General features: G+C 44.6%; 2 protein-coding genes across 3 annotated transcripts in view; both read right to left on the bottom strand.

The window, feature by feature from the left end:
* Window positions 1-26,106, bottom strand: part of LOC119461357 (mitochondrial pyruvate carrier 2-like) — a 337,603-nt gene that overhangs the window by 150,260 nt on the left and 161,237 nt on the right. The gene's annotated exons all lie outside the window — the stretch shown is intronic.
* LOC119461353 (elongation of very long chain fatty acids protein-like) lies at window positions 1,120-25,959 on the bottom strand. Its single transcript, XM_037722632.2, has 2 exons — window positions 25,849-25,959; window positions 1,120-3,259 (listed from the first exon to the last, which is right to left on the bottom strand). Exon 2 carries the CDS (start codon window positions 3,230-3,232, stop codon window positions 2,372-2,374), a length of 861 nt encoding a protein of 286 aa, XP_037578560.1. The 5' UTR covers window positions 3,233-3,259; window positions 25,849-25,959; the 3' UTR covers window positions 1,120-2,371.

Below are 26,106 nucleotides of genomic sequence, written 5' to 3'. Positions count from 1 at the left end.
CCCTCTTCCACTTCCCCCAACGCCGAGTAGATGGCTAGAGGAATTTACCTCAGGCCGACCTCTCTGCATTTCGTATCATTAAACTTCTCTCTCTCTCTCTCTTTTTCACTTGGAATGCTATCAGTATTCGCATTTTGAAGCAATGAACGTAAAGACAGCTTGCTCAAGCGAACTCCCGAATTCCTAAGGCACAGTTGACTTATGGCCAGAATTATTTCAGCACGTAGATGACAACGCACGTTTTTGATACGTGTGCAGATGAGTGTATACTTACTTATCTCTGGAGTCGTATAGTTAGCATTCAGCGTACGACTGCTCATTGAAATTAACCGGTTAGCGGCACCACTCCAAGTCGTGATATCTCGGTTTGAAATGTCCAGTTGCTTCTATACTACAAAAGATTCGGTTTGTAATCTCAGCCATTCTCAACACAGGGTGTATTATCGTAGCTATCAATATCAGTACCGTATCTTTATCAATGCCTCTTATCAGTGTCATAACGGGTCTCAACTGCCAGCGCAAAACTCGGAATGCTTTACCGCATATTACAAACGCCAGCTTCCTTAGAGATGCAGTTCGGAGCGCAAGCGAGTTGTAAGCAACCCGAACAGCAATAACACGACCGACACGAAAATTCAGAGCCCTTCGCCTGTCGAGAAAATGGGGGTAAGCGAAGCTTGTGGCAAGACGACGCTGTCGCAGGCGTTCCGCTTCGTTTGCCCTAAATTCAGGGTCGGCGGCTCTTCGTTGACGTTTCGTCTCGGCTTCGGAAGACCTCACGCTAGAATCGGACGACAAGCTTCGCTTACCCCTATTTTCTCGACAGGGGAAGAAGGGCTGGTGATTTTGCCTCTTTCGATCTCACCTGTGACAAGGGTAGTTCAAGGGCGCGTTACAGGTCCTCGAGCCCACGGGGATATGTGCTATTAAGCTTGGACCCTTTCTGCACAATCACCAGGATCGGCCCACATGACAAGGCTATGTGCCATTGAGCTTGGACCCTTTCTGCACTGTCCCCAGGATCGGCCCACTTATTAGCGTGAGACCACCACCACCACCACCGCCGACACCTGTGAGCCTATAAAGCTCCCCTTAATAAACGACACATACCATGGGCAGACATAGTCAACAAACGCTTTATCCAAAGACACAATGGTATTCAGATTGTATGTATTTACATAGGTGGAACAACCGATTTTGAACGTACCTCACAAGGACGCTGATGTATTGGGACGCTTTCAGTGGAGTTTAAGGTTCCCCATTTAAGCAGAGTAAAATGAGCTCAGCATATGCGCATGTTTGTCTGTTTGTTTTTCAATAAACAGCACGGACTTCATTTGCGCGAGGGAAAAAGAAATACAAACAGCTTCTGAATCATGAGGCTAAAAAAAAATAATACAGTTTCTGCGTGAAAATGAGCAAATATATCCGAATTGTCAGAGTGCACTAAGCACCGTTTACCAAGCAATCACATGACCGCGTGATCACTGCGGTCATGTGATGCGGCTGACACATTCCTGTCCTGCTCTCCACAAGAATTTCGCGTGATGATAATTAACGCTGTTTTCTGAAGGAAGTAAAACAAACAGATGTTAAATATAAGTTGTTCGCCAGTCACTATTTTGTGGAGACCGAAAAAAAAAAGAAATAGTACAGAAAAGAAAGCTGTCAATATGCGAAAGAACTGACTTGGGTATCACTAGTCGAAATGGTTAATTTTTAAATACGCGTAGCTGAATCCGCAAGGTTTGTTCGTAAGGAGGCGTGTCATTGGTAGGCACCCGTTTTTACGTAAGATTGTGTGAAATATGAACGTTTTGTGAACACGGGGCGCTGACCTTAAGGAGAAGGAGTAGACTTACACTCTTGCGTTTGCAACACATATATGTATATATTACCGGCATATGAACGAAGTCGAAATTTCACTCTTCATAAGTAATATCAACATCATAAACCCAGAGAGCAGCTACGTACGTTACTCCGCCAAAATTGTCAAATATTCTATAATATTGTTACAGTGCGTCAACGGTAGTGGAGCGGCAACATCAGCCGCTACAACAACATTGGGAGAGCAGCGAGGAAGAGCAGGACGACCCACTTGCCCTACGGCTCCCTGCAATAAACGCCCTCTACACACCCCGTAACAATATTACACCCATAGCGGCAAGCGTGCAATCTTCAGCCAATTCAAAATGCGTCCACCGGGCGCGCCGGCACATGTACACGAGCTGGTGCGAACACTCTTCATCACAAACTGACGGTTCGTAGCAACTGACGGTTCGTAGTTTTTTTCACGCACAACACCTCTGCCGCGTCGAGTGTCCTCGTATACGCACGGAAACAATGTTAAAGACAAGAGCACAGGGCACCATTAGTGGCCTTTAAGTTTCGCAGCGGAGGCGCCTTCCTTCGCGGTTCCGTAGCTCTTCACGTAGAAGTCGCTGAAGAGGTAGAAGAATAGGGCCGCCTCCAGAGCCATGAAGACCGCGAACCCCCTTGGGAAGTCGCAGTCCTTGAAGACCGGCACCAGGCTGTGCACCATGAGCACAAAGAACTGCGCAATCTGGAATATGGTCACGTAGCGCTTCCACCACAGGTTGGGCCTGATCGACGGCGGCAGCGCGGCCAGCGCGTAGTAGGTGTACATCACCACGTGCACCGAGCAATTGAGCAGCGGGAACAGGGCCACCTGTCCCATGATGCCCAGGTTCACGTCCAGCCACACGGTGATGAGCGCCAGAGTGTGGTGTAGTACGTGCAGGAAGCTGATGTGGTCGTTCTTCTTGCGGAGCACGAAGAACACCGTGTCCAGGAGCTCGCCCACCTTGAGCATCACGTACCACCAGCCGTAGTAGAAGATGAGGCCGCCCAGCGGGTTCGTCTTGGAGTCGTTGGCCTGGCACACCAGGTTGTAGCCGCTCTTTAAGTACGCCATCGTGACCGTCAGGTAGGCGAAGTACACGCTGAGCACCACCATGGCGATGTTGTACGCGATCAGCATCGGCCGCATGGAGAACGCCTTGCAGTCCCTCATGAGCCGCGGTCCCACTACGACGCAGCCCATCACGTATAGGGTCAGGATGCTGGTCACGGCGGTGGGAGCACCCATGAGCGGCCAGTCCCGGACCCGCTCGTCGGGCTCGAACCAGGACAGCGCCGAGTAGCGGCTCACGACACCCGTGGCGTTGACGCCCTGTTGCTGCCACATGCCGGTGTCTTGCTGTTGCCGCATGTTGTTGGATGCTTCTCCTGCTGCTGTCTGAAACGTCACCGAGAGAAGAAGACACTCTATATAGGCGGCACCACCCAGCTCGCAGCGCGCGCGCCGCGTCTCGTCGATTACGTGCACTCCACCTTCTTCTACACCCTCAGCCCGCCCCCGCCGTTCGGTCGCGTGTCCCCCCTCTCCCACCCTGTGGAGGAAGAAGAAGGGTGTGAGCGCTAAGGCAATATAGTGTCGTCGTCGGCTACGCGCGCTGGGTTATGACAAGCAAGGCTGTTTGGTTTCTGATGGCGATGGCTCCTGTCGCGTAACGCAGCGTGTACGCGCGCCCTCGGCCCGTGCGACAGGTGCGCACTGGCGGCTCCTCGAGATTTACCCTCGGCCTCGCGCGTTATTCAAGTAGCGAGAGGGGAAAAAAAAAAAAACAGAAGAAGAAGCGAGGTCACTTCTGGAAGACTGCCAGCTGCTGCGTGACATATGCGAGAGTTGTGTTCTGAACTTCGTACATATATCTACACATCGATACTCTTTTCGTGAATGTGGGGCGTAATTTAAAACGAGGAAAAGTGATTCGCACTGCACCTTGTCATTTATTAGTCGTGAAGCTCGTCGAAAACTCGTCTTGCAAGTTAGCATATCATAAAGAAACACAAAGGCTTCTTTCTGGTTGCTGCACCAAGTCAAAATTGACGTTTCTTAATCCATATGGGTTTCTTGCTCTGAACAAGAAACACGTCTGTAAGAGAAATCTGTATGGACCGCGATATGAGACTTAACTTTTGACTTGTTCAGTGACCTATTATCCGTCACCAATGTTATGTGTGACCTATTATTAGTGACCTATGTTTTTTCCTATTAGTTTCCCAAGGCCGTACTGTTTCAGCGTACTTTTTTTCTTCAGTTATTGCATTAAATTTACATCAAGTTACAAGGGATTATTTAAACCATGAGCGAGGTGCAAGTTACCTGTAGAAAATTTTTTCTTACAGTAAGTGATTTATGGACGAATATCTCTGGTGAAATATTTTCGAAACCATAATTTGCGGCGCAGTCCGCAGTATACATATATACCAGCCGAAGATTTCCCTTTTTGTTTTTCTATGTGCCTTTCAAGTGTTTAATGTTACTATTGAGTCATGAAAATGCAGTTGTAGTTTGGAATAAGACCGCTGCGGTTGCTATATATGTGCTCCAATCACCATTTCACGTCATATTGTCGAGGAAACTCTGTTGACAAGATGAATTAAGCTACTTTCGACACCATGAGCTCACCGACGAGACTCACTGATTCATTCCCCGCGTATCCTGCGATGCCAAATCTCAAAATAAGCCAAGAAGGCATTTTTCTCCCAGCTTTGAAAGTTCAATATACAGAGGTAATGTGGCGGAGATGATTTCACAAACAGGAGTCTTCATGGGTATTTATAATTTGCCTCCGAGCGCCTTTACATGAAACGCCTCTTTTCATCAGTACTCACTTCCATGCGATTGGCTGACTGCTAAAGCATTGCCGGCATTTAAATTCGGTGAGAAGTTGTGTGCCATAAATAACAGATTGATATCATTAATAAGCACATGCTGCAAATTACTAGAGCGAAGTGTAACTAACCCCGTATCCAATTTTTGTGGAATAACAATACCAATTCATTGTATGCTGTCAGCATGGATTTCGTGGAAGGTATATATCGTCAACAACATAAATAATAACACTGATTCACGATCGACTCTGTCTCGGAGATTGACAAGGAATTTGAAACATATGCTATATTGTTGTATTTATCTAAAACATTCTGCCGAGTTCCACACTCTTCACTGATTTAAAGGTTGAGACATGCGGGTGTGCCTGACAGCCTTGTTTGCTGGATTGAAACATATTTAAAGAACCGCACGCAGTTTGTAGATACAGATTTCGTCATGCCGGACAATATACACGTATTATCTGGTGTTCCACAGGGCTGCACAAGCTAGTACCACTGCAATCTTTTTATTTATGCGAACGATATTGCCAGTGACAGTGAGCAATCTTTTGAAGTTATGTTGTTTATCGGCGAGTGCGCACATTATACTGTTGTTACATCTTACATGTACACCCTACTAATATTTCAAATACGAATTTATGCAACCTCGCTCACGTACGCGAAACATTAAAAAATGATCATATACTCTTCTGACTATATCTATTCGTAACAACGGCAAAAATGCCTTTGGTTTGTGAATACAGTGTAGGCAACCATTCCCTCGAAAGTTTCGATGCATAGAAATACTCGGGTGTAATAATAAGCAGTGAACTTTCATGTAACGTTCTCATCAATCACGTCTAATGTAAATAATTTAATTAAGTTTGGTTTCTTCGAAGAAAATTGAAGTGGCCTTTCTCTCATGTAAAAGTGGAAGCGTATTATTCCTTTGTTCACCCAGTGCTCGAGTACGCCGCAATATTTTCGGATCCTTGCCAGGCTATGATCATTGCAAAGTTGGAGCACACTCAAGGTATGGCCACTCACTTTACTTTAAGAGATTACAGGTCTACGTCATAGGTCACCCGTATGTTGGAGCCACTGCAGCTATATCCGCTACATCTACCTTGTAGAGTCGCTAGATGAAGGTTTTTTTACTTGGTGTATTACGACCAAACTTAGTTTAAATCCCAGAACTTATTTGCTGCCCGCAGACAGAAGGTCATCGAGAATTAATCACTTTTAACTTTTACGCCCATACAAGCGAAGCTTTTGCAACACTACTTTTTTTTCCTCCATCAATCGATTATTGGTGGGAAAGAGTGAAAGGCCGTCGATGCATGGAAAAATCGCATCGCAGATAATCCTCATGCCCCACATTTCTCATATCCAGTGTTCGTGGTATGATCACGTGGGATACTGGTTATGAAACTCCCACCTTGTCTCCACCGAGCCCATATAATCATACGGCGCCATCGACGTAATAATTATGCAGGATGTAATATTTTTCCCAGCGCTACACCGTTGCCGAATCCCCGATTCCCAGACTTGCATTTAGTAAGCCACCACGACAACGCGTAAGCCAGGCCTGGCTGCATTTATGTGCGTACGCTTCCCTCCGCCCGTACAGTACGTCGTCTCTGCTAATCTGCCGTGTTGCAGCGAGATCACAGCCAAGAGGACACAGGCCAGGGGCATACACAAGTGTCTTTCCATATACATACACGCTGGTGGTTTTGAGGTCATAAAGGAAAAACACTGCATTGAAAGCCAGGCTACCAACTTTCTTTTTCCCGCAAGACGGCTCGACGGGTCGGATTTCGTTACGAAGCGCGCTTCAAGTTGTTTTGTAGGCATCCAGAACAGCAGCGGTTGCGAATCGATTCCGTTAACGATTCTTCCCGAGCACGGCTTGTCTGAATCGTTAGCGCGAGGCTGTTATCTGTGCACGATTTTTCCGTGCTGCCGTTCCTTTAACCATCCCCTTGTTTTTGCTCAGATCATCTGCGTTCCATTGCAATCGCGCTCATTGTACTCCGTTGGCAAACCTCAGCGAGCAAACACTCATTCGGGACTCAGGCGCGCGTCGGCCTTCGTCCAGGTTCTCGCCAGGCACTTAGGATTTGGTTAACAAGTTTCCGACAAAAATAACCTGGGGGAAATGTGACGCTAGTGGCTACGGGGCCTGCAAGCATGGTGGTTCAGTCATCAAGCGAATGATTGGTCCATATATTCGTCCAATATCGTTCTTCAGGCTTCCCAACAATCCCTAAAATTCAGCGAATTGATCATATTCAGCAAAATATTTCGTTATACCTTTTCGTAATTCGCTTCTCCGCATGGTACATTGTACAAGTGCACGTCTCTGCATGGCACGACACATGCAGGAACGCCTGAATCCACGTGCACGAAGATTACAATAGTGAATGTACAGTCAACCACACCACAAAAGTTTACGGGCCACGGAATCTCAGGAAACGCTGAATATCCGAGCAGCCTTTAAATGTAGCCAGTAAAACCGTACATCGCAATGTTGTTCGCATATACCAGTATACAGGCTGGAAATGGGAATCCCAGGCTGCGTTTTGAGGCTGCGGAGATGTTCAGATTTTTTATGAGATTCCTTGGTCCGTAAAAATTTCTGGTCGACTGTACAACCCATCGTTTGTTTGGTAGCCGAACGATTCATCCAGTGATATGGCTAGGAAACCCCAGGGATGTGGTTCCGTAATAATGTTCCCGACGTGAATCACCACCGCCAAACGGCGCACGACAAGCGGCCATGGTCGATCCGCACGGCGGTCTAGCGTTTCTCTGTGTGTGTGTGCGCGCGCGCGCGCGCGCGCGCGCGTGTGTGTGTGTGTGTGTGTGTGTGTGTGTGTGTGTGTGTGTGTGTGTGTGTGTGTGTGTGTGTGTGTGCGTGCGTGCGTGTGTATGTGTGTGTTTGTGTGTGTGTGTGTGTGTTTACGTGTTTACGAATACGTGTTTGCGTTCGCACTCGACAACGTTCGCGAGTGAACAAGTTTGCGCGTGTTAATATCCACGTTCGCGCGCGTGCCCGCGCGCAGCCGAGCGTTCTCGGAGGAGGGCGGGGGACCTCCAAGTCGTCGATACGTATACGATGAGACGGAGAGAGCAAAAAGGCCGTGCAGAGGAGCTCGATTTAACGGGCTCGTCAGAACAAGAACAGTGAAACGGGACGCTGTTGTACGCTCTCAAGGCCTTCGTACGCCGCGTTGTTCGTTTGCTGCCCGCGTATACAAGGGATGAATGCCAGCGGCATCACCCGGGGGCGCCTTGTTTACCGCTGTCGGTGCATCTGGGTCAAAGCTGCCAGGTTGTTGCATGTTTTATTTTCTTTCATTCTGTTTCCTTTGTGAAATGAAGCGTACGCCGGCGGTATACACGAAGCAACGATACCGCCTTCGGGCCAAGACCGGCGGAATCTTCGACATGACGGAGTTCCCTCCTTCACTGCACGCTTTCGCCCGTTTGAGGGCGCATACGCGTCCTTGTCTCATCACGCTAATGACGCCGAGTTCACCGCTCACCGTCAGCTATTACTTCACGTACCGAAATACGCCGGCTATGAACGAAGTTGCGAGGGGCGGAAAAAAAAAAAGTAATTTGCGCATTTACGGGAAATATCAATGACGCCCCTTGCCGAGTAAAACAAAAGAGAAGAAGAAGCTGGAATACAGGCATACAACGGAAACGGCTGTCTTGACTTTTTTTGAGGCGCGCCTTTGCAGAGTTTAATCGCTCTGTAAACTTCATATCGCCTGGCGAAACCGTGCGGTCAGCCTTGAATCGTACGCGCATACCTATATACGTGTATGCGTGTTTGTCGAAAGTATGCCGACGTTCGAGGAATGGTCGGAAGCCGGCGATACGATGTGCGCAAGGCGCTTGAGCGACAGCTACGTCATTTTAAGTCGCCTGAGCCAAATGGCAAAGCGTGTTTGAGCGCGCGCATCGAAGTTAACTTCTTTTTTTTTTTACAATGTATGTAGCAGAGGGAAATATATTTGCCTTTGTGCGCCGTTCAGTTTAGAAAGGTATGTCGCGAATATTGGCAAACCTTATAATTTGCCTGCGGAAAGAAAACATAAATCTTGATACACCATGCACAGACTTATAGTGGCATGTCCTGCATTCTATCTGCCCCAAATTATATTAACATACCTTTGTTTGTTGCTCTAATCTGATCATTTGAGCATAAGCGCGTGTTAATTGTGCTTGTAAAGAATTGTAAATAATTCCAGGCACCGGGTGACCGTCGTAATTAGCCAGCAGCGTGCTGGTGAACAGCGATGCCAGCGATAGCAGTAAGAGCAATAGCAGGTGGTGCAGACGACGGGCCGAAGGGGCGAATGGCACACATGGTGCTTTCAGTCATTTTGCGCTTCAATTTAGGAAACCTGAAGATCTGGAAAACACATTTCCGTTCGTCTGCTGTTGACAAAGGTGGCCGCATCTACGAGGTAGCATCTAGGTCACTTTAATGGCATCAGGTGGCATACGAATCGGAAAACGGGTCGCACATTGCGATGCAAATGCCCCCCGCAAACAAAGATCACCGCGGCAAGCTATTAGACGTGGAACTAAACGCAAGTAACAGTTTTCTGCGAATCGCAACGCGAATCGCATCGCATTCGTGCTGGTGAGGCCACAATGAAAACCGGCGAAGCTGAATGGCTTCACCAGCCTCAGTCATGTCTGAATAACTGTTAGTGCACCCTAAAACACCACATGGCTCTTCTGATTTGGTTCCATGGGCAATTTCGGCGATGCAAAACAAGAAATGACGGAACCTAATCAACGAACGTAGCTGGCGGCTGCGCCCTGCTTCACCCGGCCCGGCGGTCACATGCCATTACTTGCGCGGCGCCGCCGCATGAAGGCGCCACTGGTGCAAACTCCTGAATGCATGATGCCCTCATGGCCGACTATAATGTTTCGGGTCCTTAAACCCCATATTTTTTTTAAATTGTGTGATGTGTCTAATGAAACTAAGAATAACTAAGAAAATCTGAGGCTCTGCATCCTCTGATGAGATTTGTTTCCTACTGTGCATGATTCTGCACAGCCTGGACACTCTGCTCAAGCGGAGGCAGGCAAGTTCCGCTCATTTTCTAGCTTATTACGGTTGATCGCAGTCGAAGGCGTTCGTTGAGTGCGGTTAAAGTGTGCGTCTTGAAGCGGAACAAGCTCTAGTTATATTTCCCCAGGCCACCATACTTTTAAAAACATTATCCTTCGATATTCCTGCGAACAGACGAACACGTTCAGCCCATTCCCTATCTCGTAACTACTGTTCGGAGTAAAATGGAGGTAGCCCCAATAGCCTTCTACAAGATCTCACAAATGTTTTTGTTCATAATACGAATATTAAATACGTATATACGTAATTCGTATCACATTCTGAAATGTATCGTTTTCTATCTTTCGTGTTAACTTGGAACTCACTGTCATATCTCTCTCTCTCTTTTTTTTTTTGCAGGGAATCGAGGAACTCGCTCCGCAATGAATCCGCGCACGACGACACTAAGGCGCAAGAGCAAGTTAACAAAAATGACGGGGATCATGATGACAAAAAAGTTAAAGAAGAGTGTTACCTTTAACTGAAGGTGCCGAGTACGCCACGGAGCATATGATCCGAACGCTTTGGAAGCCACGGCAGACTGAGTTCTCCTATACCGAAAAAGCTGGCGCACTCTTGGGCGATGACGTCACGGGCCGTGCCTCGCAGTTTCTCAAAGATTTCACTTTGCACGTGCACTAAACGGGGTGGCAAGGCCTAATAGGGCTAGAGTATCTTGATTCTCGACGTAAACAGGCTTACGGAAAAACTGCTATCTTCCTCGGCTCCCGGGGCCAAGGAGAGATGCCAAAGTGGCACGTGCGTAATAAGGATACCGAGAATTATAAATACACCGATGCGAGACTCCATATCCTTATTGGTTGAATGAACGCGCCGCGTGCGTGGAGTGAATAGTCCGTATCTCCCAGAAACCCCGTGGCCATAAAGTTGCGAACCATTGTATCGCCACTAAACAACGTCGGCGATGGTCAACGTTAACCAAGCTCCTTTACGCAGCTTGCTTGCTTGGGTATAGTTAAAACGCGGTCTTACAGGCGCCGTATAGTCTAGTCGAACTTCCGGGATGCGGAGTCGGCGATGGCAGAGAAAAGGGGAAGAGATTCTGGAGAGAGGCGCCAGCATGAATTAACGATCGCTCGTGCCCTTCCTTCGAACCCTAACTTCCGTCTAAATTAATATCAAATCACGGGGTATTGCGTGCAGAAACTGCGATTTGATTATTGAGGCACGCCGTAGCGGGGGACTCGGGAATAATTTTGACGACCTCGGGTTCTTTAACGCGGGTCCAATGCGCAATACGACGGGAGTTCTTTTTACATTCCGCGCCCGTCGGAATGCGGTCACCGCGGTCACGATTGTCGACTTGCAGTCTGGCAAAGTAGACAGAGCAGAAGACCCATAGAAAACTTGTTAATGTCAGCCCAGTCTTATACTCGCTTTGTAAAAGGTGTAAACTCAAGGGTCTTAAGCAACAAGGGTGGACGTATGCTAATCAGCCCAAAGATACCCGTACTAGAACGGCTGCGTTCGCCGAGCGTTGGGATATACATTGGCTTTTAATGCCGTCGTTTCTGTCGTCGATGCCAACGATTTCTAGGAAGCCCTCGTCAACGATTTGTTGTAACTCCACTACGCTGCTCAAATGTGTTTTGTTTTTGCTTTCATAACATACACTTCTCTCTGCATTGCATCGGCCCTTAGAGAAAATACATAAACTGGGCAAGTGACACTGTGCACCCATGCCCCGCTCTTCAACGGACCTCTTTGACGCCGACATGGGTTTCTGGCGATGCGACACTGGGAACGACACTGGGTATGCACCACCCTTTGATGGATATTGTTTCAATGCTAGTCGCATTAACGTGCACATTCATCGTGAGATGGGTTCTGCCGGATTTTTTTTTTCGTCCTCATTGACTTTTATTTCACTTATTATCTCTGCATTGCGGTTAAAGTTAAACTGTTCAGTCTCCCTGTGCTTTCTATGGCTTCTTGATATGTTTGCTTCATGAGCTTGTAACAAAAAATAAAAAATAAATGAATAAATCGATTTCTCTTTTCTTATCGCTCCAACTGACAACGTTTTCATTTTTTTTCTTTAGACATCCTCCCACTGGATACTCCATTTCGACCTCATCAAGTTTTGAGCACTTCTCCAACTAGGTCTATATTGGCAAAGTGCAACTAAAAAAATTACGTGGGCAACATAAGTTTGTCAAGTTTCACAAGTGAAATATTTTTCATTCAAGAACAGGTATTAATCGCTTGAATTATTTACATTTGCCTGACTACGTGTCTATGAGAGTTGATCATGAACTCAAAGTGAAAGAAACTTCATGTAAAACAAATGTGTTTAAAAAATAATTTTCCCCCAATACAATCCGTGACTGGAATCGGTTACCACGTGATATTGTGAAAATAACTTCAAATGACATGTTTGTACAGACGCTTCACGATGCAATAGTATAGTAATAAACATGATGTGGTGTTTTATACTATGTTACCTGTATTATGTTTCTTTTCTTTTTTCTGTTTTGTAATCCCCCCCACTGTAATGTCTATTGAAGGCGCTGTGGGTACTCTGGTAAAAAAATAAATAAATAAAGCAAGATGTGTGCACATGAGCGGCGGATGCGATATCGTCCAGTTATAGCTTAAATGTATCATAAAAACCTATGTCTCAAGTTAAATCTGAAAAAAAGAGAGTCTCGTAGTCTACAAAACGTTGCGTCTACTGTCACCTTGGTGGTGTTGCCGCCGACAGCAATATTGATATTTGTATCAACTTTCCTTAATGACCGACATTGGCCTTTGCTGACGCACAGAGCTTCCTGCCACGAGGCAGTCACTACATAAGGACGTTCCGTTGGATCTAACACCTCCGGCCAATTTCGAGCCAACTTGACTGCAAGGCTAACTCGGACGTACGTAGGCAGAGGCGAGATTCAGTTTGCGTGAAAGACCGATGAACGGCCCGGCCCATTGGCAGTCGGCCAACGGTGCTTGCGGAAATTCAGAGGAATAAAAATAAGAACGCCCGCGCTACCGTAGGTTACTCCGCATCATTCGCAAGTTCGCCCTACCATTCGCGTTGTTTTTATTGGCGTTTTAGTAGTGTGCTGGCCAATACACGTGCCTACCTTGCCAAATCAGCTGCCGGAAGTACGGAGCAGAAACAGCATTTTTTACGAACCACCGTAAGTAATAAAATCTCAAAACACGTTTAGATCTCGAAACTCTCGACAAAACCAGTTGTGAAAAAAAAAATGATGCAAAATACGGACTTTAAGACTACAGGTCGGCAGAATAAGTGGATACTCATTCAAACTCACTCGCCTAATATTTTCGCAGGCTGCGTATAGCTCACTCACACTCATGTTAACTACCCATAAACTCACGAAATCTCGCTCGCGTTCACAGTGTCTTTCATTCACACCGGCACACACTTACGCTCATACACAAGTACATTCCCACTCACGTACTAACACTCGCCGACAATCACTCATGTTAATACTCACTTCCACTCAAGTTCATGGTCAGTGACTTTCATTCACGCTCACGTTAGCCGGTAACCCTTCGCAATTAGTTCTACATTAACAATTCATGATCACCCACATGGCGCTCTTTGGTCAGACCGGGCCCTTGTGCCCCCCAAAAAAGAAGCACATACACAATCATCGCGTTAGCCGGCACTCACTCCCGTTAATACTCCCGTCTACTCAAACTCGCCAGCTCCCACTCCCACCCGCTCGCACCCTTTGTCGCCCACAATCGCATAATTTGAATTCTATACTTAATAAACTTTCTAAGGTTGAATGTCATTTTTGGGGGACATTGCGAAGGCTTTTGCAAAAGTGGATCGCGCCTTACTCATACCTAAACTCTCCGCACTCGATCTCGACCCCACGGTACTAGGCTGGCTTGAATACTTCCTAACAAAGCGCTTTCAGTACGTTGCAACTAACGGTGACGACACCCTTCAAATTAACGTAGTATAGGGAGCACCTCAAGGTTCAGTTCTAGGTTCGCTTTCTTTTTTAATGTTAATAAGGATTTGCCTAACTGTCTCTTCTTCGGTGCACCTGCATGTCGATGATTGTGTACTTTACAGGGATATACGTAACTGTGACGATAAAGATATCTTGCAGAAGGATTCAAATATCATTAGAACTTGGGGCGATAAATGACTCTAACAGTTCAACGCCTTACTAATGCTTGAACTCTTACCTTCAATCTAACAAGGAATACTCATATTGATATGTTCAATAACAGCTCTAAGCGTATATTTGGATACCTACGATGTAACTTCAATCAAGCCTCATCTCACTTAAGAGGTGGGGCTTGATTACTGGTTCGGGGCCTGCTATCTAAATACACGAAAAAGGAGAAACGGCTTTTCTCGGCAACCACGGCATCAAATTTGATGAGGTTCGTTGCATTCAAAATAAAAAGTTAAAATTAGGTGACTGTTGGTCCGCGAATTTCCGATTTAGTCGTCAATGTTTTATATAAAATAACAAAAAGTGCAAATTTACAGAAAACGAAACTATCGAAGTTTACAACTTTGTAACTTAGCAATGAGAAACGATGTCACAATTCCGTAAATTGCACCGAATAGTAAATCTAAAGCGGACAAAATGATGTATCATACATGACTCTCAAAAAGACTACTAATTTGTGAGTAGAACTTTTGCAAAACCTCCGTAAACAATGTCACATATTCACGTAAGGTATAAATCGACTTATCAGATTTTTCCGCTTTGAATGCTCTTTTGGATGCAGTTTACGGAACTGCCATATCTGTTCTAGGTGCAGAGCTACGAAATTGTAAACTTCGTGCTTCTATTTCTTTTAAACTTACCAATTATTGAAAGTTCTATTAGAACAACGCAGGCCCTAAATCGAAATTCCGCTTCCAACAGTCACTAGAATTATTTATCTTTCTCTCTGAAATGCAAGAAATTTCATTAAAATCGGCTATCTCAGAAAAGCGTTTCTGCGTTTTACATGTATTTGAATTGGGGGTTTGGAGTTCGGCCCGAGCTAAAGCTTCCTCTTCAATTGCTTCTCTAAAAAAATAAATGAAAGAAAAATTAACGTGCGTTCAAAATTAGAATACGCCGGCGCAGTCTGGGATCCACAGAAACGATGCGCTCTGGCCCATGGTCGCTGAAACGTGTTGCTCCGCCCTTTCGCTGGTAAATAGGTTCATATGTGCGACGCCTGCCACGTAACAATTACGTCACACCGAGCGATATGAAAATACGAGACTTAATCTTACATCGAATTACGGCACGCATACTTACGCCTTTCTTTCATGCGTGACGCACTAATTCTTGGCCGCGAATGCATTCAGTGAGGAAAGCCTCTAATGGCCTTCGTAGCGTGGTGTGCTATGCATGAAACGTAGCGTATATAGTAAAATAGCGATGAGTATTTCGATGTCCAAATTGCTGTTAGGCCACAGCTAAATCCTTAAGAAAAATAAATTCCCAGTTACTCTGGAAAAAGGCTAAGTCTAAAAAACCCAGGGCAAGAAGGTTACTTTCCTCCATGATAAGCCTAAAGTGGACAGTGAAATCTCTGTGTGGGACAAGACTAGCGGCAAACGTGTAAAAAAAAAAAGGGGGGTAAAGAGTCGCAAACAGGAAATAAACGTAGCAAATCTCAAGCATGACATGTATGCTTGCTATCAAATAAGCAATTACGCGTGATCAAACAAGGGGGGTAAAGAGTCGCAAACAGGAAATAAACGTAGCAAATCTCAAGCATGACATGTATGCTTGCTATCAAATAAGCAATTACGCGTGATCAACATAAGCAAATGTAGTATACGCAATAAAACTGATTCGCTAGAAATTGCTTTATTTAAACATGATCCACGTATCACAGTCATTACCGAGACGTGGCTGTGCGATGAGATAGATGAAGTCATTTTCCTTGCCGAATACAAAGTATACCGTAGAGATAGAGCTTCAACAGGAGGGGGTGTTGCTTTACTCATTAAAAACAACGTCAAATCTACCTTATTTGGTCATATTACTGATATTGAGGGCTTACGTATCAAGCTCTCATGCTGGGGTCATCAATTTATATTGTACGCGTTATATAGACCCTCCGATGTAGCTCCGGATTAACTGAGAATTTAGCTCATATGAGGCAATACTTGAAATCCAAAATCTTAATCATTAGTGATTTTAACCTACCCGCTGTTGATTGGGACGGACTAAAAGCCCTTTAAAGTTATAACAGTCACGTTAACATTGTTTCTATCATCATGCTAGCACACAACCTAATCCAAGCTGTTCGTGAGCCAACCCGAGAACAGGGAGCATGCAAATGGGTTTTAGATGGATTGTTTCTTCCGAGAACTTTTTATAATTTTACTGTTTCTGTAGAGCAGGGACTGTCCGACCATCCTCTTGTTAGTGTTTCCTTGTCACTTAGCTCTCATAGTAAGCAAGCGAAGTAATTCTGCTTAGTTAAGGATTATTCACGTGCTGATGACGCAATCGTTTTAGAACACATGAATAGTTGCCTGATTGATTTCAATGACAATGATGTCGATGTCTTTGGTGTCAGTGTCGAGATGTGGGCCTTCGTTGTTTAGATTCCTTCGTGCCGAGTAAATGGAAAAGAGTTCATAAGCAGACGCACTGGATGACGCGTAACCTAGCTAACTCAACTATGGCGCAAGCTTAAGCGCTTAAAAAAAGTGACGTGCGCAGTCACCTTCAAGGAATGCACTGCGGGAGCAGGTAGCAGGTAGCGCATGCTCTACGAGCATCAAAAGATAATTATTTTCAAGCGTTATTGTCACACTTTATAAAAATGACCCAACAAGGTTCCGGACTTTCATAAGTGAGCGAAAGAAACCTGTCACGCAGCTTAAATATCATGGTCACATGATTTCAGACTGAATTGCGTAAGATTTTAACACATCTTTTCATACTGTGTTCTCACGAGCTATCATGTGCCCTATCCATGGCTTCTGCTTCAACACATGATTTATCATTTATATTCTTTCCAGGTGTGCTATCGCTTTTGCTAGATCTGAATGTCAAAAAGTCTTCTGGTTATGATAATATTCCTGACACTTTTTTAAAGTGATATACAGAAACTAAAGCGAAATTTCTTCTTATATATTCCGTACGTAGCTTGTCAATTGGCAAATTACCTGATGACTGGAAGACAGCCCGAATCGTTCCTGCATTTAAGAAAGGAGACCGTCTTGTTGCACAAAATCATCGTCCTATTTCTACCATATCGTCTTGTAAATTAATTGAACATACCATCGCTAAACAAATTAACCAGTTTGCCGAGAAAAACTCAACTTTAACACTTCAAAATGGTCAAAATTATTCCGGAGTCCCCCACTACAGCCTGCCTCATGATCATATCGTAGTTCTGGCACACAAAACCCCTAATTTAATTAATAGTCTTAAATGAAAAAAAATGTTTTAGTCCTTAGGAACAAACGAACTATGGTATACGGTTATCTATTTACGTTGCTTTAGACCAGTTAACCCTTACAAAAATGGGTTTGACCTTTCAGTCACCCGCGAGTCACCCACAAATAACCTCAGTCACCTCCCTATAGACTCGACCTTCCTGTAAATCTAGCCCGGAGATGTAGCAAACTTGTCTGCATAATGTACGTGCCCAGTGTGTTTGTGTGTGTGCATTCTGAACCTTGACACATTTTATCATTACGGTTAGTTTTGCCATTTTGCCATTTCAAAAACTGATTGATACAAGCATAGTCGGACAATGGCAGTCCTCTGAACAATTAATTATTAATAATTGAAGTAACGTAATAGCTATATAATCTGCATTCGCAGCCTGAATGTAAGCACATATATACACGGTGACACACTCAATCCCTTGCCGGATGCTGGTTACAAACCATGCTTGCATCTTCCAAAAACTGGTTCAATACGTGTTGAACCCGATTCTTGCCAAAACTGGAGTGGCCCATTCCTACCGTAAAGATAACGCAGTAAAGAGATGCCTCTCTACAACGCACGATTTTTTTCAAATTAGCTCAAAATTAATGATCAGAGACAAAATGTAATTTTGTAGAGAGCAATCAATGCTTAATCTCCTTTTTTAGATGCGAACGGCATGCATTTAAATTTAACATGGCCTTCAGTTTTGCTCGTCAAGTAGATACTCTAGTACAAAATTGTTTGTTTCCATAGTTCGAACATTTTTAGCGTAATAACTATTTCGTGAATGTGTGCCCTGTAGGTAACTTAGACAGTGGCTAGTGTTTCACGGTATACGGTCCTCAAGAGAGGACAACTTCGCCTTCGCGTCAGTAATTAGTAAAACACATTTCGAACGACAGAAGCGGACATGCGCTACCCCATTAGTGCTTCTATTTTTACTCTTTCCTTTTCCTTCCTTCCTACAGCAACTGGTGTTATGGGTTCTTCTCTGGCTCGAACTGATGATCGGCCCTGGACGCAATCGATATATTTAGCATGACAGGTCAAAAGAGAGAGACAACAAAAAAAATCATGCACTGCGCGAAGAGGTTTAAGCGAAGCATTGATTGGTCCCGAATTTGCCCCGAATTTGACATTTATCGCTTTACAACGCAAATGAGTGCTTCAATTGTCTCAGTGTTCGTGCTGCCACGAGCGAAGAATGGCAAAGGTGAGAAGTAATAATAATGCGCCTTTTGGCGCGCTCGCATCTTTTCAAGCGTCAATGCGCGTTTCAATCGCCCCAGAGCGCTAGCTGCCACGATCGAAGAGTCGTATTAGAGCTGCGAATTCAGCGGGCGTTAGAACCATGCGCCTGGCCTAGTAGTTAGAGCATCGGGCTATTGAGGCTGGGCTCCTTGGTTCAAATTCCACTCTTGGTTAGCGAACCGTAGATTACGAGGGCCTTCCTTCTGCTCCGATTCTTTAATTCTAATAGATTAACAGCTATCTGCCTTATGGGCCCTATACTTCCCCCTAAAATCTCAAAGGATATGTCATCGGCCCGCGTTTGTTACCTAATGCCCACTTCTCGTGCCTAATGGCACATTCGACTGGTTCGTATACCACGTTCCGAATCGGTTCGCAGCGATGCAGAGGCCTCTCGACATGGGAGACGGAGAGAGCATGCCCGAGCCATTCTCAGTTACGTGTCGCTTCTTTGTCCGTGTTTTGCTTGCTGCCCTGCCTACATACTTCCATAACGAACCGACTATCCCCAACACAAGTTTTCCCGAGCAGAACGTTCAGCATCCCCCAGAGCTGTCAGTGTATAGTCACGCGATCGATCGAGATTTTGTCATATCTCGGTCTCGCTCCCAGCTCGAAGGTCAGAGTGCCTCGGAATACTTTGAACTAGAACGCGGTGTTTCGAATGAACCAGGCGAATATGTTCCAAGCATTCGGTTTTGACCAGCCGAATGTAAACTTGAAGAAAGGTCAAAACTGCGCGAAAAAAAAAAAAAAACGAGGACAAGCGGAAGGAACACAGAATGCACCCCGAGAGCAGATTGTGTGTTCCTTCCGCTTGTGCTCGCTTTTTTTTTCGCGCAGTTTTAACCTTTCTTCAAGTATGAACCAAATTGCCAGCAAGAACGTCTTACTATAGAATGTAAACCGCACCGAGAGTGCGCTCTAGAGTGCTGGAAAGCGATCGGTCGAATGTATACCATAAGTGCGACTTTGCGTTGTCCACTACTTCTTTATTTTCCACTGAGTTCTTTGTCCTTCAGTGGGTTTATTTTTTTTTCTTACTTTATTCCGCTATATGTTATCTTCATCCCAATTTGCGCGTTAGCACATATGGAAGTGAAGTGAAGTAGCAAGAAGCAAGTGCTTCTGACATCTCCACCTGATCTTATACTGCCGTCATCCTATAACTCCGAAGAGATGCTGTATTACGTGTGTTTTTATGAAAGTGACAACAAATATCGCGCTGAGGTTGTTATGCATACGTGCCAACCTGTGAGCATTAAAATTCGTAAAAATCCTGTGGATGAGAGGGTGGGGGGTGGGAGTTTGCTATGAGCACGCGCCTTTTGTGACATATGATGGGCACTTTAGACGCCGCCACACAAGCAGCGGCAAAACCTGGAACCTCAGGGACTGACAAGCAACGCATGGTCCTTAGATCGCACTGACGTTTTCAGTGACTTTATTGTTGCCGATTTTGCCTGCCTCGGGAAATATACTGAATAAACTTGCTCGAAGCAATTATACCCTACTGCTATGCGGCGTCTTGCACTGCCACAAGGAGGCGGCGTAAGTACCGACCCATTTTTTTTTCTTGGACGTTTTCCAATTTTGCGCCACCCCCACCTTACAACGCTTTGACAGATTTTGTCACGAGCCGAAGTTATTTTTCGTCAAACATGACGCCGCATACGTGAGAAACTACAGAACCAGCACAAATTCTTAATCATTTCAAAATGATCGGGAGAGCTGGCGGGCATGTCATTATGCGTGCGTGTCGGGCTGAATATTTCAAGAAATAGTCGCAGATCCTGCGAAGAAAATGACTGTTATATTTCTTTTCCTTCTCAGGAGGAACGTTTGGGTCATTTGCTAAGTCAGCTTCCCTTTCTCCTGTCGCGCGCATTGCGCCAGTAGTCTGAGGCAACCCGTAAACCGCGCGCTAACTCGGCGCTACCTGCAAGGACTTTTCCGTTAACTGACCAAGAGAAGTTTCACTTTTACACTGTTTCAGCGGCAGACTATTATAGCCTAGCAACGACTGCATTTTTCCTCATGAGTAACTCGTACGCAGACAACACGGTGACGTGATCTTGTAGAGACAGTTGTGTGCACAAGGAACACACTGCTGATATAACCGTCATATGGTATACCAGGGGTTTCAGCGAACACTTTGAAAAATGTTTAAAGGTTGCCTGTGGCAGGTAGCGCAATTCTAGTTCATGAGCTTGTGTACTCGAACAGGTGGACATTACTCGCACAAACATTTAAATGCATATTCGACTAATTAACAAAACTTCGCTAATTATGTTTTATTAATTGCATTATGGCCCATATTGCAATTTGCAAATTGTAGCCGTGGAGTTCGCAAGGCGAATCCACTTGGAACGAATTCTGAAGATGACACCAGTTTCGAGGTTTCGAGACATTAATTCCCGAACTTTGCGAAGAAATGCACTGGCGTTCCAGTTACTTTCTTAACAAAACGTCGTTTTATGCATTGAAAACAAATATATATATGTATAAGCTATAAAACTACGAACAGTCCATATAGTGAGTGAACGTTACGTGTATATAAGTTTATGCGGTACAAGCACATATACATGTTAAACAAAGAAAGAAGATCTTGAGGACCACGAGTGCCAAGATTTTTTTTATCTGAGTGCGAGCGAGCACTCGTTGTGGATTGTTTATCCCATTGCCATGCCAACAGCTGAATGGCCTTGGCGGCAGTGCACTAGTGCATACAAGAGGGTGCAGCTTTAAAGCATGCATCTCTAAATCAGTGATGCAGTGCATGCATGGGTGCCTGTCCAATCAGTGCAATCCAGGGCCTTGATTCTCGGCTGCATTCTAAGCTCTAATTCTCAAGAAGAAAAAAGAAAGACAGCTTCTGCTGCGCCCTGCAAACATTTTACAGGCGACATTTCCCGAATAAAATTTTGTAAACACTTTCCGAAAGAAAATTTTTCTTTAAAAAATAATGAGGTTTTACGTGCCGAAGCCACCACCTGATTAAGAGGCATGTCGTAGTGGGGGACTCCGGATTAATTTTGACCACCTGAGGTACGCGGGCGCTTTCGCATTACGTCCGAATTGTAATGCGTCCGCCACGGCGTTTTCGAACTCACCGCTATGATTCGTAAATTGCGATATGTGCCGTAAAGTAAACAATTAAGAAGTTATAAAGACGCCGATCGTAAAGAGCGTACCGACGGAGTGGAAGTTTAGAAGCATACAAAGACGCTCAGAAAATTCACGATGTAATGTTCAGACGCATGGAAAATTTAGGCAAATGGCGCTGGCGCGATTTCTGCGGCACGCTGTCTCCTAACACGTCTGTCCCAAGAATGGTTCTAGTAATTCGTTCTTTCAGCGGCCCTTTAACACAGAGCTTCCCATTTCGTTCTCTAGCTGTAGCCCGGGCCACACTGGAGAGAATAGTTGCAGATGAATTTTGCGAACTTATTTACAGACCTGCTTTTTCATCACAATGTGCAGAATTTGATAATTCAGAAGTGTTATCTAAGCAGAAAATAAATGCTTGCTATTGAGCACAACATTCTCAATTAGATCCTGCATTCACATTAAGCGAGCTTCAACGTGCAATTGTATCATGTCGCCAAAAGTCTGCTACTGGGCCGGACGGTATAACGTACAACATGCTAAGAAACGTCGGGTCAACAGGTACAAATGCTCTCTTAGACATCTATAATAATCTATGGATAGAAGAAACTGTACCCGATTCTTAGGAAGTCGCTCGAATTATACCAATCTTAAAACCGGGTAAGACGCCCTTGTGCCTTGAATCCTACCATCCAGTTAGTTTTCCAAGTTGTTTATGCAAAGTAATGGAGAAAATGATTGACGCACGACTTCAGTGGTGGTGTAATGAAACGGATGTGTTGTCCAACTACTTAGCAGGTTTTAGAAAACAGAGATGCATAATGGATGCAATATTGGATATAGTAACCTGTGTGCAATACGAACGTGCATGTGACAACTTGGCGATAGCAGTATTCTTAGACATCAAGAGGGCATTTGGCAATGTTAGTCACGTTCATGTTCTGCTAAGTATGTTAGAACTCGGAATGTCCGGCAGGTCCTTGCGATGGATTTCTGCATTTTTATGAGGTCGCAAAATATTTGTTCAGACAAGCGAAGGAAAAAGCGCTGAACATGTTGTCAAGCATGGAGTACCACAGAGAAGCATACTCAGCCCTTTTCTTTTTAACTGCGTCATGGCTGATTTAGCAAGAACACTGCCATCTCAGTTAAGATTCTCACTGTATGCAGATGATGTGTGCATTTGGACGTCTGGGACTAATATTCAATTACTTGAGATGGCATTGCAAGACGGCATAAATATCATTAATCACTCGCTTCTTGAGAGAGAGAGAGAGAGAGAGAGAGAGAGGAATGGTTCTATCACACGCCAAGACAGCTGTATTGCCCTTCACTCGGAGGCAGTTAAAAAATGTCACTCTTAATCTGGAAAGACAACCTCTAATGATAGTCACACAGCATCGATTTATTGGAAAAATACTTGATCGGCAGCTATCCTGGGCACCCCACATAAAAAAAAAAACCTCGAAAACGAGGTCAATGCGATACTGACTGTACTTCGCAGACTTGCTGGCACATCATGGGGTGGATCAGTATTGACCATGCTGACTGTTTACAATGCTATAATACAACAAAAAATTGCGTATTCCGCGCCAGTCTTACACGGACTTTCCCTCACGTCACAAGAGCGACTTCAAAGCCTTTTAGCTAGGGGACTACGTATATGTCTAGGAGTTACACAAGCGACTTCTAGCCGTCTTGTAATAGCTGGGGCTCGCCAATCACTGTTTCCAGTTATGCGAACTACAGAAACATGCCGGCATTATTTTCGTCTTCAAGCACAGCATAAAAGCCACTCCATTGGCTTTAGACATAATGAAATGAGATAGAAGTTATGTTCATAAAGAAATTCTAAAGAACATCATATATTGCAAGAAATAAATTTTGGAACTCAGATGTCGAATATCCTCCATGGCTGCTTACTCTTCCAAAAATCGAATTGTCAGTAGATAGGATATTCACAAAAAGAGACATGTGCATTCAAGCTGCTCAACAACTAGCACTTTACCAGATATATATGCGGTATTCAGGATCTATACACGTGCATACAGATGGCTCCAGTGCAGCAATCTCGTCAGATGCAGCATTCAATATACCACACCTCCATAAACAAGAATCATTTAAGTTATCTCGTGCACCTTCGTCCACAACGGCTGAACTATTCGCATTCCTATGTGCGGTAAAATTTATTACTTCAGTAAGAGATGCGCAATAATGGGTAATTTTCAGCGATCAAAGGCGGCACTAATATCACTCTGCAGCACAAAAGCAAAAACAATCAGTGATAGTATAATACATGAAACGCTTGAAGACCTCACAAAGGCAAGCCAAGCGAAGCATGAAATAAGATTCCAGTGGATACCTGGACATTGCAACATTCCAAACTGGATATCTACCTTCCGGTTAACCTCCCTGCCTTTCCCATCTCATTTATCTCTCTCCCTCTCTCTCACACACCTCAAAGACGATGTGGTTTTGCTCCAAATATCAAAAAATGAATTACGCTGCATTATAAGGGCAGTGGCTTTCAAAATGTGTAGAAATACGTGGTTTGACCAGAATTCTATAAGCTCTGATTTGTAGCATATCGATCCGCTTATTGAATTCAAATTTTCATTGTCATTGTCATTAGACAGAAATATGGAAACCCTTATTCATCGATTAAGGCTAGGCACTGCCTGTACAAAACGTTTCTTACATAAAATTGGCCTTGCGGAAACCCGCAAATGTGATTGTGGATTTGTAGATGAAGATATACATCACCGCCTTTTAGATTGCCCACATCACGACACACCAAGACGCCGACTTAAATCAACTCTAATGACATTAGACCGCAGACCTTTCAGTTTAAGGAAACTTTTGGGCCCTTAGTCAACAACGACCTTGCAAAAGAGCGCTGTAAAAGCGTTAAAACTTTTATCGAAGACAGCGGCATTGTTGGCCATTAATTGACGCCTATAATGTTCCATTTATTTCAATGTCGCCGTATATGTGTTGTGGATTATGGTATGTTGACTATTCTGTTCTGACTATATGTGATAATGCATTTACACGATGTGTGCATCACCGCTGATTCGATACTGTATTGTTAAGTGACATTATTATATTTGTATTTTTGAGACTTTCTTCTGCAGTGCCGTGGAGATATTTAACTTCTTTACTGTATGTATGTACCGCGTACTTTATTCACGTTGCAGTGTTACTGTAAACGTTACTTGAGAAATATTTTTTTATGTTCTAGTGCTTGCATTAGAAGGTTGTTTGACATGTAATCTTGTATGTTGAACCCTGCATATTATAGGTTAGGCCCATTCAAGAGCTAAGGAGTAGCCGGCGCCTTATTTGTGCGTCAACACCTACTTATATGATATCAATAAAAAAGTTGTTTCGGGAATGGTTGTTAATTAGTCGACTATGCATTTGGATTCTGCGTGCGAGTAATGTCCGCTGCTTCAAGTAATCCAGCTCAAGGACTGAAATTACGCTAACTGCCACAACCAAGAAGGGGACCAACTGATGGTGTAGCACACTGTGGTATAGAAGTGAATGTAAAAAGGGATGAAATGCCTCAGAAAGGCTGGTCTGCGTTTCGATAGGCGGTCTGCGTTTCGTGTGCGTTTCGTTTGCGATAGGTGGTCTGCGATAGGTCTACGTTTCGATCTTTGTACTAACTACTACAACCAATTTTTAAAAATTCGGTAGTGCCTATGGCTAAAAAAAAACAAAACAAAAAACACCCCGTAGCTAGCGTACCGACGCCGCAGAATAGAGGAATTGCAGGCAGAGCAATAGCTGTCGTATTTCTTTACATATTTAGTGAAAACAAGACCCGTTGTATACAACAATATTCCAATCCGACGAAGCTAAAAGCGGTCACTTTCTAGTCAGCAGAGGTTTTGTTTAGAAAAACTCGACTCACTCTAGGCATGCCAGTAAAGCCTGCTTGTAGCACGCACCTGAAATTTCGTAAACTGCGCAAAAGATAGTCGCCAATTCTCTGGAATGAAATCAAAGCAAAATGTGTACTCTGACGCACGCACACAAAAATGACGAAGGCGTCTCACTGTCACTGAGCGTTCAGAGGCAGTTTTGGACCAACATTTAGAGCGAAGATTCCTGACAAGAAATGCTCTCTGATTGTATGAAATGAAAGCAAAATATATTGCCTGATTCTCACGTTCAAAAACAAACTGTCTTACTATCACTGAGATTTCAGAGGCAGGGTTCGGACTACGACGTCCACAGAAACATTCTTACTTTTCGGAGGTTCCACAAGTGCACTCCACCACCTTTTGACTTCGGCGTCGTGGTTCTTCCCGAGTCGACAATGAAGAGAGTGGAGGGACACTGCGAATCATGGGCAGAAATGAGCTGCATTTTATTGCGTTTAGGTGCTGCGAAATTACGTAAAAAAGAAAGAGGGAGATTGAGAGAGCGAGAGAAAAAAAAGGAGAAAAAATGGAAGCTAGGAGAGCTCGCTCTATGCAGATCACGCAGCGGCTTGACGCCATCGAG

Source organism: Dermacentor silvarum, chromosome 8 (genome assembly GCF_013339745.2).
Source record: "Dermacentor silvarum isolate Dsil-2018 chromosome 8, BIME_Dsil_1.4, whole genome shotgun sequence".
Taxonomy (NCBI): Eukaryota; Metazoa; Arthropoda; class Arachnida; order Ixodida; family Ixodidae; genus Dermacentor; species Dermacentor silvarum.
Note: the sequence above shows the minus strand (reverse complement) of the source record. Positions and strands in the feature narration are given on the sequence as shown.

What these genes read in the sequence shown, in the direction of transcription:
- LOC119461353 (XM_037722632.2), bottom strand. Translation starts at nt 3,232, where the DNA reads ATGCGGCAACAGCAAGACACCGGCATGTGGCAGCAACAGGGCGTCAAC.